The sequence below is a fragment of the Nannospalax galili genome, unplaced genomic scaffold (assembly GCF_000622305.1).
Source record: "Nannospalax galili isolate Female #2095 unplaced genomic scaffold, S.galili_v1.0 scaffold206, whole genome shotgun sequence".
Classification (NCBI taxonomy): domain Eukaryota; kingdom Metazoa; phylum Chordata; class Mammalia; order Rodentia; family Spalacidae; genus Nannospalax; species Nannospalax galili.
The window spans coordinates 6061487-6075791 of NW_008358101.1; the positions used below are offsets into that span (position 1 = coordinate 6061487).

General features: G+C 39.6%; 1 protein-coding gene across 1 annotated transcript in view; it reads left to right on the forward strand.

Moving 5' to 3' along the window:
• The window catches only part of Col19a1 (collagen type XIX alpha 1 chain), a 409660-nt gene that overhangs the window by 316595 nt on the left and 78760 nt on the right, over nucleotides 1-14305 (forward strand). Inside the window, exon 18 of the mRNA XM_008856281.2 lies at nucleotides 10030-10071. Coding sequence (XP_008854503.1) covers nucleotides 10030-10071 — 42 coding nt within the window. The remainder of the gene's footprint in view (nucleotides 1-10029; nucleotides 10072-14305) is intronic.

Consider the following 14305-nt stretch of genomic DNA (forward strand, 5'->3'; position numbering starts at 1 on the left):
AAAATAATAATTAAAAAAGTGAGATTTCTTATCGAAATCAGTAGATGCTTCACTAAAATCTCAAGCAAATGTTTGCATCCCATAGATTACGAGCAAGAGTCTCCCCAGCAGGAACAGCTTTAAACCTACTTAGGGTCTTTTTCATCACAACTGGGAAGAGTGCTGGCATGGAAGTATCTGAGAGGCTAGTTCTTTAGACTCTGATTCTACACATGAATGGGTGTTGGCTCAAAGACTTGGATGAACTCATTGATGGAATTATCATCTATTAACAACACACAGGGTTTGATGACATAGGGGACCCTATTCAGTGCATTTTTGTCCATCAGTGCTCAAAATGACCCTCATTAGGGTCCTTTCAGTACATAGTAGCTCGTCACTGGTACCTTGTGTCACACAAAAAGTTAGAGACAGCCTCCCTTGTGTCTTTTCTTCATGTTTTCTTGGATATTTTTCCATGACTACCATTGCATGTCTCTAGTCACAAATTCCAAGACACTGTGTTCCAACCGGAGACTTTAAAAAGAGATTTATTTATTTTATGTGTATGAGTGTTTGTCTGCATGCAGGTATATGCACCACATGTGTGCAGTGCTCACAGAAGCCAGAAGAGAACATTGGATCTCCTGGAACTGGAGTTACAAAAGGTGTGAGCCACCATGTGAGTTCTGGGAACCAAACCTAGGTCCATGGATAGAGCAGCCAGCATTCCTAACTGTTGTGCCATCTCTCCAGCCCTGGTCCAGGGCTAGAAGACAACTGGTAGTCAAAAAAATATTCTTATTGTTCAAAGAGAACTTAATTTTAAAATCTCAATTTTTTGTTCATCAAATCAAATTGAGCATAAAGACATAGGTAATCTGTATTTGATAAATTTAAAATCAAGCATGTAGACACTTTGTTGTACTTTAAGATAATGATCCTGTCTTGAATTTTTTCATTTATTTGGGTTTTCCAGGGAGCATTAGAAAGATTGTTTAGGATATGTTTTCTGATTCTTTATTATCTTTTTTAAATATCTTAAATAAATTGATACTAGCTTGTTCAAAACATTAGGGGTTGGCACGGTTAAAAAAGGTAAATGGAAGCTTATCTAAATTTAATCAATGTAATGACATTTGTAATGACATCTATTGTTATAAAATAGGACTTATCGTAAAAGCTTCAAAATAATGAGAATAAGTTGGCTCTGATGTCACGATGTCAGCTAGAAAAGTTCAAATAACATACCGTATTACTCTTGCCTTTGGTATAAAATACACCAAGTTGCTACTCAGCTACTTAAATATTTGCTAACTCTTGCAAAACTTTTAAGGTTTATATCTTTGCAGGTCTCCCAACACTACTTCAATATGTACTTTATCTTACCGATGAGTCAGTTTTCCTCAAATGAAAATATATAGAGCTTTTATATTTCCAGAGTCTAAAGTTGAAAATATTAATTTTTAAACTTTAAGGTATAGTTATTTTAATGGGAACTGCCCACAGTAACTGAGTGGGGAGTTTTGCTAGTTGCAGACCAGTACCCGGAACTTAGCTATAATCTCTCCTATAAGAACCCCAAGCTGTCATTATTACCATCACAGAACTGAGCTCTATGGTTAGTCCATGTGTACAATAAATGTGGCTTTTGAGATGGAAGGTAACTGGATAGAGGAGGGACCATTTCTCCCCTAAATATAAACATTTAGAGTCAGAAGTGTTTTGATAAATGGAAAGTAACTAACTTATCAGACACTTTATTCTGTTTCCTTCTGAGAGCCAGTAGAACTCATTGCAGGCCCATGAGGATTGACAAGGAGCCCCACCCCCAATACACACACTGATAGATATTTTTCCATAGTAACCATCTCCTCTTCACCCTCAAATTCCCAAAGGAATGTCCTAAGTGCACTATCATGAGCAAGATTCATTTTTCATTTAGCCTTGTTCCCACCACTCTCATCTGTTTGGGGATTTTCAGTTTGTTTCATTTTGCAGTTTGTTGCATGCCTGATGGTCTGGCTATAACAAACGATCCCAGAGAGAAGGGGGGCTGAGATTAAATAACGGACCATGTACTGAAACATACAAAGTGACACTCCAAGGTTAAAACAATCTTCCCTTTTAAATTGGCATTGATTTATGTGATGCCTGTGCTGAGTCTTGGACTTTAGCTCTTCGGCTGGCAGCAACTCCAGCCAACAATCTGCTGAGGCAGCTACCCATAGGAGGATGATAGCCCACTATTCATGTGTCCCTTCTCCCATCCAAACCAAAAGACCGGATGGGTCAGCCCCATCCCAGGAATCCAAACTTGCCTTTAATCCTCAATAGAGAATTGGTCTAGTCTCTTATACCTTCGCTGTGTCAACCACGTTAGAAACTCAGGCATAAGGAACCTCTTCCCTTCACAGCACAGTTGGGGGGAGAGAGAGAGAGAGAGAGAGAGAGAGAGAGAGAGAGAGAGAGAAAGAGAAAGAGAGAGAGAGAGAGATCAGGAAGATTATATGTGTGTTTATGAGCATTTTTATATGCTTGCTTCAGGATATGAAGAATAAAAGGTAGATTTCCCTCTCCATCACAAAAATAATTTGCAAAACAGCTGCTCCCATTCTGAAAGATTGTTTGCAAAACAGCATCAGTGCTGAGCATATTCTTCCCCTGAAGGAAAATCTGCCTAGTACCCAGCAAACTGTTCTTCACTGTCACCTGCTTGGGGGATTTTAAAGAAAGTTTGATAGGCTCTGTTAGCTTTTAGAGCCATGAGTTCCTACATGGGGGCAAAGTGTTATCTGTGGAGATCAAGTACTGGTGGATTGACCTTTGACATTGTATTTAAAGATCCGCATTGAAAAATGCAGAGTTGTACTGGCTTACAAGAGGCTCACTCAGTCTTAGCTGTTGGAAATTGATACCTCTCAGCAACTAATTCTAGTGTTCATTTCTCTAAATGGCTGATTTAAAAAACCCAATTTTAATGGCAAAATACTCTACTTTCTTCTCATGTGTCAAATTATAACTTCATGTTAACATTTATAGACTAGAAAAGACAGAAAACTTAGTATTCCAAAAGCAAACATTTAAGGTCTGTTTTAATTAAATCCAACAAAGACACACAAAGCAAAGGCTTCCAAGGTGGCAACTCTTCCAGCCCCTGAAGATTTAAAATTAACTTTAAATTCTAATTTCCTGTATTAGTTATTTGACTTGTTGCTGTGACAAAATATCTGACAAAAGAAACTTAAAGAATGAAGGGTTTATTTTGACTCACAGGGTAGATAGAGTCCATCCTGACAGGGAAGGCATGACGGCAGGAGCTTGAGGCTGCTGATGACGTTGCATCTACAGTCAGGAAGCAGAGAGAGATGAACGCTGGTGCTTGGCTCCCTTCTTTTTTTTGTTATTATTTTATGTGTATGAGTGTTATGCCTGCATGTATGCAAGTGCACCTGTGTCATGCAATGCCTGTGGAAGACAGAAGAGGGCATCAGATCCCCTGGAACTGGAGTCGTTAGCTGTCATGTGGGTGCTGGGATTTGAACCCTGGTCTTCTGCAAGAACAGCCAGTGTTCTTCACAGCTGCGACATCTCTCCAGCTCCTCAATTCTCCTTTCGATTTACTCCAGGACCCCAGCCCTGTGGAAATGGTATCACCCACATTTAGGGTGGGTCTTCCTACCTCACTAATCTAGTCTACATAATCATACACAGACATGCTCAGAGATTAGTTTCCATGGTGATTCTAAATCTCATCAAATTGACAATCAAGATTAACTATTCTCTCTCTCTCTCTCTCTCTCTCTCTCTCTCTCTCTCTCTCTCCTTCCCTCCCTCCCTCCATGTCCAGAATCCACTGGCATTAGGAAACATTAGAGACTTAGGCACAGACATACAATACTTTGGAACCTGGTTTGGTTATAGAGAGGCCTAAAAGTTCACCTGTGTCCTCCTATCCCTTTCACAATTAGCAAAACTGTATATATTTTTAAAGTACCTATGAAGCTGGACTTTGAGCCAACACTGAGTATTATTTCAAGTGAGTGAAGCCCTATAGGTTACATATTGTGTTTGAACTTGCTAGGGTTGACTCACATGACACATCACAAATCAAACAGCCTAAGAAACAGACATTTACCATTTCTTAGTTCTGGAGAATAGTGGTCTGAGATGAAGATGCTGGCAGGGCCAGGACACCTCTGATGGCTCCAGGGATGAGTATATTGCAGGCTTTTCTCCTTGTGCCTAAGGATTCCTCACTCATATTGACATGGTAACCTTCCTGAATTTATGTCTCTGTTTTCCCATTTTATAAAGACATAGCCATATTTTGGTAGGGAAAGCTTCATCATAACTAGTTATATCTGCCACCCTATTACCAAATCTACCAAATCATGGTCACATTCTGAAATACAGGGAATCTGACTTCTTTGTATGAATGAGGGCTAGCAGGTAACACAGTTCATGCCATCACAAATAACTTTCATTTTCTTCATGCCTAAGGTATTACAAAACGTTCTTGAAAGACTGGATTGAGGTGGAGAGATGATAGCTCTATGTTATAAGAAGGATTTTATGCCCTTGCCCTTGGTTTCCTTTATTAGTTGAGCCATAGGGAACTGCTCACATTACACTCTGGGAACTACAAAAATGGTCACTTCTTACGGTTCAACACATACAATGTCTACCATTTCCCCACAAAAGAACGCAGGATAGTGCTCACCCCCAGAATTCTTCAGAGGAATAAACATTAGCAAATCACACACCATGACTATTACTATTATATCTGAAGAACTTTTCATAAAAGCATTCAAAATTCCTATATTTATTTGGAAGACTTCCAATAACCCTCAAAATGTCACCACAATCACAGGGGGAGGAAAGAATATTAATGCATCTCTCAACTCTCACCAGCAAAGCTTCCTCATACAGTGGATGGCAATGAACCCAGAAAGTCATAACTGGCCAAAGTACAGAAATAAGAGACTGAACAGTGTTTACCCCTGAATAGGACACCTATATAAAACTTCTGCCTCCCAAGGCTCAGGGATAATTGTGGAAGAGGGGATGGAAAGACTTAAGAGCCAGAGTCAGAATGCACAAGACCCAGATACACTTAAGCTAGACAAAATCCCAGCATAGAAGTGGGGACGTGGATAAGAAACCCCAACCTGGGTCTGGAGAGATGGCTCAGAAGATAAGAGCACTGGCTGTTCTTGCAGATGACCTGGGTTTGATTCCCAGGAATCACATGGTAACTAACAATTGTCTGTAACTCCAGTTGCAGGGGATCTGACACCTTCTTCTGACCTCCACGCAGGCACTGAATCACACAGGTGTACTTACGTTCATTCAGGCAATACACTTATACACATAAATAAGAATAATGCATAATTTTTTTAAAAAAAAGAAAGAAGCCTCAACCTTAGCTGAGGAAACTACTGGAAAAGGAAGAGTTGATTTTCTTTAAGGATATGATGCTAGATAGTTTGACCAGGCTCCAGTGGATAGATGCACAGCAAAGGACATTTGGGGACACAAACTTGATTTGATAGGCCTTAACACACACACACACACACACACACACACACACACACACACACGACAGAGTACCTGAAATCTGATGGACAGGGTTTAAGAGGGGTGCAGATGGAGGATTTTAAATATGATCAGAATATGTTGTATGAAATACACAAAAATTTAATATGAGAAAATTTAAAAATAAGATAAAATAAATTTAAAATCTAACCCAATAAAATCCCAAAAGTATCTAAAGCATTACTGTGGATTCAGAAACTCAAGAACTGTGCCTCTTCCTATTTCTGTAAAGCCAGGTAATTGTCTGGTGCCATTAGCTTGGAGAGGCGGGGAAGACAATATTGAATGTCAAAGAGCAAATGCTGCTGAAGTTCATGTCTGAATCTACCTTAACCATTCTTAACTCCAGAGCAGAAAGTACTAGAGGCTCTTAAGGGCCTGGGATTAGATGGATTTCCTGACCTAATTATGGAGTAAAACAACTATACAGTGCTTTGATGGACACTAAATGGCCCTATTGATTTTCTAGGATGAAGCCACCATAAAAAGCAAGAATTGGGAATAATAAATCATACGGTTAGAGCAGCTTTACTTGAGGCTACAGAAGCATTGCTGTGATCCAGCTGCCACATCTCTGGCACCTTGCAGGTTGTAGGATAATCTAGAATATGCTAGGACATACTCCTACCTAAGATACTCAGTTTTCTACTCTGTGATCCAAGTGCCTGGAGCTTCACACTCCAAAGACTGTCTCTGAACAAGTGATGTGTTAGACCAAAGTCCACTCCAACTTCACTAAAAATATCCTTGCAAAAGAGCAACTAAGAGTCATGTTGATGTTTGTGTACAGCCACTGACACTATGCCAGAATGACTAGTATATTCAGGAATCTCTAAAATGTTTCCATGAAATTTGGTGAGAGTAGCCTGGGTGGCTGACTGAAGTAAGGGATGATAGTAAAGCTGGGCATGGCAATCCATGCCTGTGATCCCTCTGGAGGTAAAGACAAGAATCTGGAGTCAAGCCCAGCCTTTGCTACATAATGACTTCAAGTCCAGCTTAAGCCACATGAGATCTTGCCTACCAAAAATGTGGAGAAATAGAACATACCAGATTGAAGACAAAAACCTTCTGTAGAAGAGAGGGGTTAGGAGCTGGAGAGATGGCTCAGCGGTTAAGAGCACTGACTGCTCTTGCAGAGGACCCAGGTTCGATTCCCAACACCCACATGATGACTACGAACCATCCTTAACTCCAGTTCCAGGGGAATCCAAAGCCCTCTTCTGACCTCCGCGGCATTGCATGACATGGGTGCACTCACATACATGCAGACAACATGCTCATACACATAAAATAAAAATAATAGAATATTTTAAAAAAAGAAGAGAGGAGTTAGTTCAGATGTTCTTTTCTTTCCTGTATTTTTAAAATTGTGCAATGGAATTACTGTTCATAAAAATAAACAAATAAACTGGGAAATACATTGGGACAAGATTGATTACCATTCTACTTCTTGATTAACTGACGTCAAGTTTCATTTAACTACCCACTTTGGCTCTCAAATATCTGTTATCTGTATCTTTTCATTCTGCCTTTGATTTTAAATAGCTTCTAGAATTAACAACTGTAAATTGCATACAGAGGTATAAAACTCAGGTACAAAGGTGTATGATTAGCATACAAACTTATGTCTCTTTAAATAATTCTTAGACCACGGGACTAAACCAGGCATAAGTGTTGTGTCACTTGACAAGAGAGTCCAGACCGTCTTCTAAGGAAAGTCAACCTTCTACAGTCAGATCAGGAAAGGAGACGCTAAAGACAGAGAAGAAAAACTCAGTGGAGGAAGAGAGTGGTAGGATCAGTAAAGCGGTCATTCACAAAGAATACATCAAACTGATCGGCAAAATATCCTTAAGAACACGAGAGAGCTGTGTCACCAGACAGACTGGTGTTGGGAAAGTTTGGGAAAGCCAAATAGCTCTGAGCTTGGCAATAACTAAGATGAATAATTAATATCAAAGTGAATATAAATAAATAAATAAATAAATAAATAAATACACCTGAAAAAATTAAATCAACTAGGAAGACTTTTGAAGTGGAGAATAAGAGACAGACTGTCTAAACTCCATTGGGACAAAGGAGTCCTTTGAAAGTGGAGAAAGACAGACTGAGACAGAGACGGTAGAGATACAAGAGAGAAAACGAGATATACTCACACTTCTGAATTTGTGGTTTCATGTCTAAGGATTCAGTCAACCAACCATGAATCAAAAACATTTGAAAACAAATTTCATCTCTATTGAATATATGAAAAATTGTCCTTGTCATTATTTCTTGAAAATACAGTATAGCAAGTACACATATAATATTTACATTGTTTGAGGTATGATAAGTAATATACAGGGAAGGATGTATGTACATTATGTAAAGGGACTCTAGCACTCACCATTTTTTTTGTTATTTATTTAATAACCACATGATTAGAAGAAGTATTTCATTACAGCACTAGCATATTCAATAACAATTTCCAGAGCAAAGATGCATTTCTTTCAAAAGTGGCTGTAAATTTTTAGGTTCACAGTTGAATTAATACAGTTATACAATATTGAACTCAGTATAAACCCTATAAGACATAAATCCACCATTTTTAGCATCCATAAAGGGCATGGCTCTGCAACTGCGACCGGAAAATTTTAATAGAAACTACCACTTTCAAATTAGGCACTGGGGATAAAATGGGAAATCACAGTTTTATTCCTAATCCTGCCAGCAGTAGGCCCAGGAGATTATCCTCTAAAGTCTGAGCAGCAGATAGTAGTAGTAAATATTGTTTCACAATATTTATAGATAATTCAACCTCATCCCCAACCCACTTTGGCATTGATGGGCACAAGAGTCACACAGCCTACATGACTGGGGGCCATGCATGGGATGGAGGGAGGTGTGCTGCATGATCTGAGTCTCCACCTTACTGGTGAAGAGGGGAGCATGAACTGGAATTTCAAGTGGGGAAGCATATTTATAGAAGCAGAAGCAAAAGTTAAACATGCACCTGTTTTCTTAAACAAACAAGATGAGTGTTAGCTTCAGTAAACTGGAAGCTGTTTTCTCAAATTAACAGGGGCAGTTTTTTGTTTTGTTTTCTCCCTCTCTTTCTCTCTCTCTGTCTCTCTCTCTCTCTTTGTCTCTCTCTCTCTTACTCGCTCTCATTCTTTTGTAACCTGCTCTGAGTTTTTATCAATTAATTTTAGTTTTCTTTCTCAAAATCTCACATTTACCCAAATTGCATTTGCTAATTTATTTCCCCCAAAGGGAAAGCAAGGTAACTAAGCTTAGAAGAGGCTTTTTAAAAAGATTTCTATCTCACAAGAGTGTAAGATTTTTTCAAGCACAAGCTTCCTAAAGCAAATGTTCTAGGAAAATGGAGGCTAGGGCCTAAAGTCAGAAGGACGTTTGTCTAAAGTTTGTGTCAGTCAAGCTGGTGAAACTTAGGCCATCTTGGTTTTGAAAAAGTTTCCCACGAATGGGAAATGTGTCCCTGGGGTAACTGTTTTGTATTGTGTTTGAAGATGGAAGAAGAGTGAGGTAGACAGATACAAGAAGAAGAAAATGACCAATTTTAGCTATATTTTATTTAATTTTTTGAAATTGACCAATTTCATCTAATGGCAATAAGAAAATTCCCTAAGAAGGCAGAGATTCAGACAACTTACTGGTGAAAAAGAAAAGAAAATATTTTCTAAAGCAAAGAAGGAAAACAGTTCACTTAGTATGCTACAAAGAGAGCAGCACGATAACAGAAGAGCCACCCCAGGTAAGGAAATGGACTGCGGATCTCTTCTTACCATGAGAACGAGGGCAGAACTGACTGGCCAGTGTTCAGGCCTAGGAGGTTGAAGGGATCCAAGGTGCTGTTCATTTCCAGCTCTAAAATTTCCACCGTGCAAATGAGAGCCTTGTAAAATGTTTGGTCCTAGGCAGAGTCTGGGGTCACAAGGCAGTGGCTCAGAGATATCAGGATACAGCTTTCTACACAGCCTGGGGAAGCTCGGCTTTCTAGACCAAGCTTGTGGAAACTTACTGATGAAGACCAGCCGATTCTCTTTTCCGGTCTGTACTAATGGCCTTTGTTCAATATACAGGAGTTTGCAGGTTCAATGGCAGAAGTGCTGGCTGACAATTTGTATTTATTTGTGATGAAAAGCAGTCATTTTGCCCAGAGAGGGAGAGTCTGCAATAAAGATTTCAGAGTAGCGAGAGCAGGAAACCCAAGAAGTGTGCATTTGGGGCAGGGAGTCCCTCTCCCGCCCACAGACCTTTGATGTTTCTCTTGGAGAAATCACACACACACACACACACACACACACACACACACACACACAAGGTAAAATGAGGTCTCCCAGTACTATTGTTAATGGGATCCAAAGTACTATTATTTGCCTAGATGTGCTGTTCAAGACTGAATACATTTTAAACAAGTGGACTTTTTGATGTTCTCTTTTCACTCAGGGAAGTGGTGAACATGGAGCTGGTGGTCCCAAAGGAGAAAAGGTAACTCAATTTTCAATGCGAATTAGCACACTCACATGTAGGGGGCGGCCCCACTGTGGCAGCCTTGCTTCCGGGTGGTGTGGTCACTGTGAACAGGAACCTCAACTCCTGACTGACCAGGAAACAGGACTGGACGGTGCACAGGTGTCCCTTGGGACCACCTCAAAGCAGCAGTGGGCTTCAAGGGAGGACACAGGTTGAGAAATGGTGGTGAAAGGTAAGAGAAATTCGGACCAAGGTTATGTCTATAATTTGATGGTCAGGAAACTGTGAGGTTGGCCAGTGCAGCCTGAAAACTGACTTGACAAAATGCTTGATGCTCAAGTTAACTGGCTTGATTGTTCTTAAAATGCAGGCTGTCATGGGTGTGCTTTTCGGTGGCGTTTTATCATGCCCAGTTGTAGTTTTAGCTATACTGTATAAAATGCACAAAAATTCAATTAAAAATATATATTGAAAAAAATCCAAAACAACAACAACAAAAAATTAAGTTAAAACACCGATGCATTTCCATGACTCTTTCGGCCTTCTAAAACTCTAGGTCTAATTTTATTAACTGTGAAGAAAACAGATTAGCTTTTCAATGGAAAATATCACTCCCGCTTCATTATAAAACTCTATGACCTTGGATTTGCTGGGGCTGAGCCATGGTCAGAGGAAGAATTAAAAAATAAAAAATGCACATTAAATCTGTAGACAGGGGTGTGATTTGAAAACACTCTCAGGGCTGATGGCCGCTGAGAACTACCTTCATCCACCCACCCAGGAAAAGTTCTCTTCATTAAATCTGTAGACAGGGGTGTGGTTTGAAAACACTCTCAGGGCTGATGGCCGCTGAGAACTACCTTCATCCACCCACCCAGGAAAAGTTCTCTTCATTGAGGCCATGACATTCAAAAGGAATCCAAGAAAATATGACGTCTGTGCCTCATAAATCAGCACAATCTATTCAAAAGATTGTATATCCCTCAGCAGAAAACACCACTAAAAGGTAAAGAGTACTTTCTTATGGACTGACCATTGAAAATGAAAACTTCCGCAAAATAAATAAGGAAAACATTGACATTCTGAAAAATGATTCTTAAATGATTCTATAGACTGCAAGTCACTCCTGTATCTTGGATTTTGAACAATACTTTGCCCACAGAAACCATATCCATCCTCACAAGCACATTGTGTATTAAGCAGTTACTATAGAGCACATGCAGGCTAAGGGGTGGGGGGAGAAAATAAAAGCCACAAAACTTGTAACACAGGACAGCTGAGTGAAGAAGGAACTTGTGACACTCTTAAAACATTTAAATGATTATTCATTTCTCAAACAAAACAACTGGCTTCTGTTTGGCTATCTTCATTAGAAAACATATGTCACTTAGGAATTCATTAGACCTAGCTGAGGAGAAATCTGATTCGGTTAAACAGGTGTATTTCAAACTCTAAGGACCTTTCCTATAGCTCATACTCTCTACTTCAGGATCTTAAGTGGAATTAGAAAAAGACAGTGACATAACTGTCCCATCTTCCCACCCAAATAGATATTCTGGAAGCATCTACAGGGAACTTGATTCTGTAGCTAATATAAATGTACCTATGAAAGCATTTTTAAAAAATTATTAACAATGGAACAGCCTTGCCAATAAGTAATGGATTTAAAAAAAAAAAAAAGAAAACATGTTTACCAGCTGCTGAAAGAAGGAAGTCAACCGTACTACATACATCTTCTTTCTGTCTGCTCTAGATCAATCTTTTCATTTCATTTTTATTTATGCTTTCACGGTGGAGATGTAAAGCTACTCAGTAGGTTTCTATCTGTGTTTGTGATGCCCAGAGAGGCTCCACACCTTGGCTATACATTAGATCCACCAGGAGGATCAAGAAAAATGCCTGTGGTGAAGCCCCATTCACAGACTTTGATTGGAAGGGAGCCAGTAGTTCTTTTATTTAAAAGTACATCAGAGGAATCTGACATGCAGAGTGGGAACCACTGAGGGGTGAAAACAGCATGGGCTTTAGGATCAAAAGTTAATGATGGCATTAACCATTATGTCACCTTGGGAAGCCACTTCATTCCCCTAAGCACCAGTTTCTTGTGTGTAAAGTGGACATAATCATATCTACAGGAAGAGCTGATGGGAGGATTAAAATCCAATGAGATGAACTTATTGGAAGCACAGTTCTTAATACACATTAAGCCCTCACTAAATATTTGCTTTTCCTAGTCATCTACCTTAAACCTTCCTCCCACGAGGTCTCATTTAGTTCTTTTTGCTACTAATTGTTGTCATCCTTAACACCTTGCCTTGCTCTTCTTTGCACCCTCCCCTGCATAATTTTGAAGTGGAGGAACTCGAGTTGGGTTGTAAAAGGCAAGATTTTACCAGAAGTATAATTTAAACACATGAATGATTTATCATGCTGTATATCTATTCTCAATGCACCAACTGGCAAATTAAAATTATAAAAAGCAGCCTATCATTTGGAAGTTAGCATCACCATGAGGGAGCAGAGCAAGCACAAATAGTCTCAGAATGTGCATACAAATCACTTCTGGTTTAGCAGAAACATCCTGTGTTAAGACCATCAAGACCAGGAGAACCAGAAGAACCTAACTTGTGTTACAAAGTAGCTGACAATGGAGGGCATTGCAACCACAGGACCAGACTCTCAGCATTGAAGTGACTGTCTCTACTGGTCACTTTCCAGAGTCTGAAAGGACTTGGTGGAGGGTCATGCATTTGCCCATTAGTTGAAGGGAACTGTTGCTTTAGAGACAGAGGGACACGGTGGCAGAGTAAAGACTCCTGAGAAAATGGCAGGCATCTCTTGGAGCTGAGTGTCAGGAAGACAAGAGGGAATCTCAGTGGCACATGGTCTTCAAAACAGCATCAACACTGTCAAACGTAGCAATGGTCTTCTCATGCTCAGTAGATTCATCACTGTCTTTCAACTCATATCCACAATGATAAATCATTGAACACCCATTTTAAATATAGAAAAGAACCCACAAGTGTCTGACATTAGCTATAATATTTTTTACTAAATTTCTTGTGATGGAAGGGTTTCTATGGTTTTCTCCAAGGCCAGACTTGCCCAGGGAATGTGCAGAGGTGGATCAGACCTCTGCTCAATCCCTCTGCTGTATTACACTCCCTACTTGCAGCAGTTCAAACACAGCACCACAGCATCTTTGAATGACATCACAGCATCTTTGAATGACATTGTTCTTACTCCTCCATGGACATTCATCTCTTACTCTTGTGATTTTGGACTGATGTGTATTTATAAGTAATTTCTAGCCCTTTCTCTTGCTTTCTACTTCTGTTTACTTAGATGATTCTAATTACCTGGAGAGATGGCTCAGTGGTTAAGAGCATTTGCTGTTGTTCTCCAGAAAAACCAAGTTTGGGTCCCAGCACCCATACAGGGACTAATAGCTGTTGGTAGCTCCAGTTCCTGGGGATCCACCACCCTTTTCTGGCCTTTACAGATATTGTATGTACATGGCACACCTACATACATTCAGGAAAAACACTCATACACATAAAATAAAATTTTAGAAGATACATAATAAAAACAATGCTGAAGGAAGAAAACAAGTAATAGAATGTTACAATATTTTTTAAAATATTTTATTTATTATTTTTATGTGTATTTGTGTATTGCCTGCATGTAGGTAAGTGCACCCGTGTCCAGCAGTGCCCATGGAGGTCAGAAGAGGCTGTCGGATCCCCTAAAACTGGAGTTACAGACAGTTGTTAGCTACCATATGGGTTACAAGATTTTTTTTACAAAGCTCTTTATAGAATTTGTTATTCAAAATAATTTAATGTTTATGATTCTATATAGGCAGTAAAATTTCAAAAATATGAACTGAATGCAAATACTAGATTCATGGGAGACACTCTCTCCAGGGTAGGACTACAGAAGGGAGTAGAGAATTTCTCCTCCATGATTTCAATTTGTTTTCATTTTGATTGTCTAATATATAAAGGTATAGCATATTTATGTTTTCTGTATCTCTGGGAGCTAAAATATATATATAAGGGGGCTGGAGAGATGGCTCAGAGGTTAAGAACAGTGGTTGTTCTTGCAGAAGACCCGGGCTCGAATCCCAGCACCCACATGGCAGCTAACACTGTCTGTAAGTCCAGTCCCAGGGGACCCGACAGCCTCTTCTAACCTCCATTGCATGACACAGGTGTACTTACCTACATGCAGGCAATACATGCATACA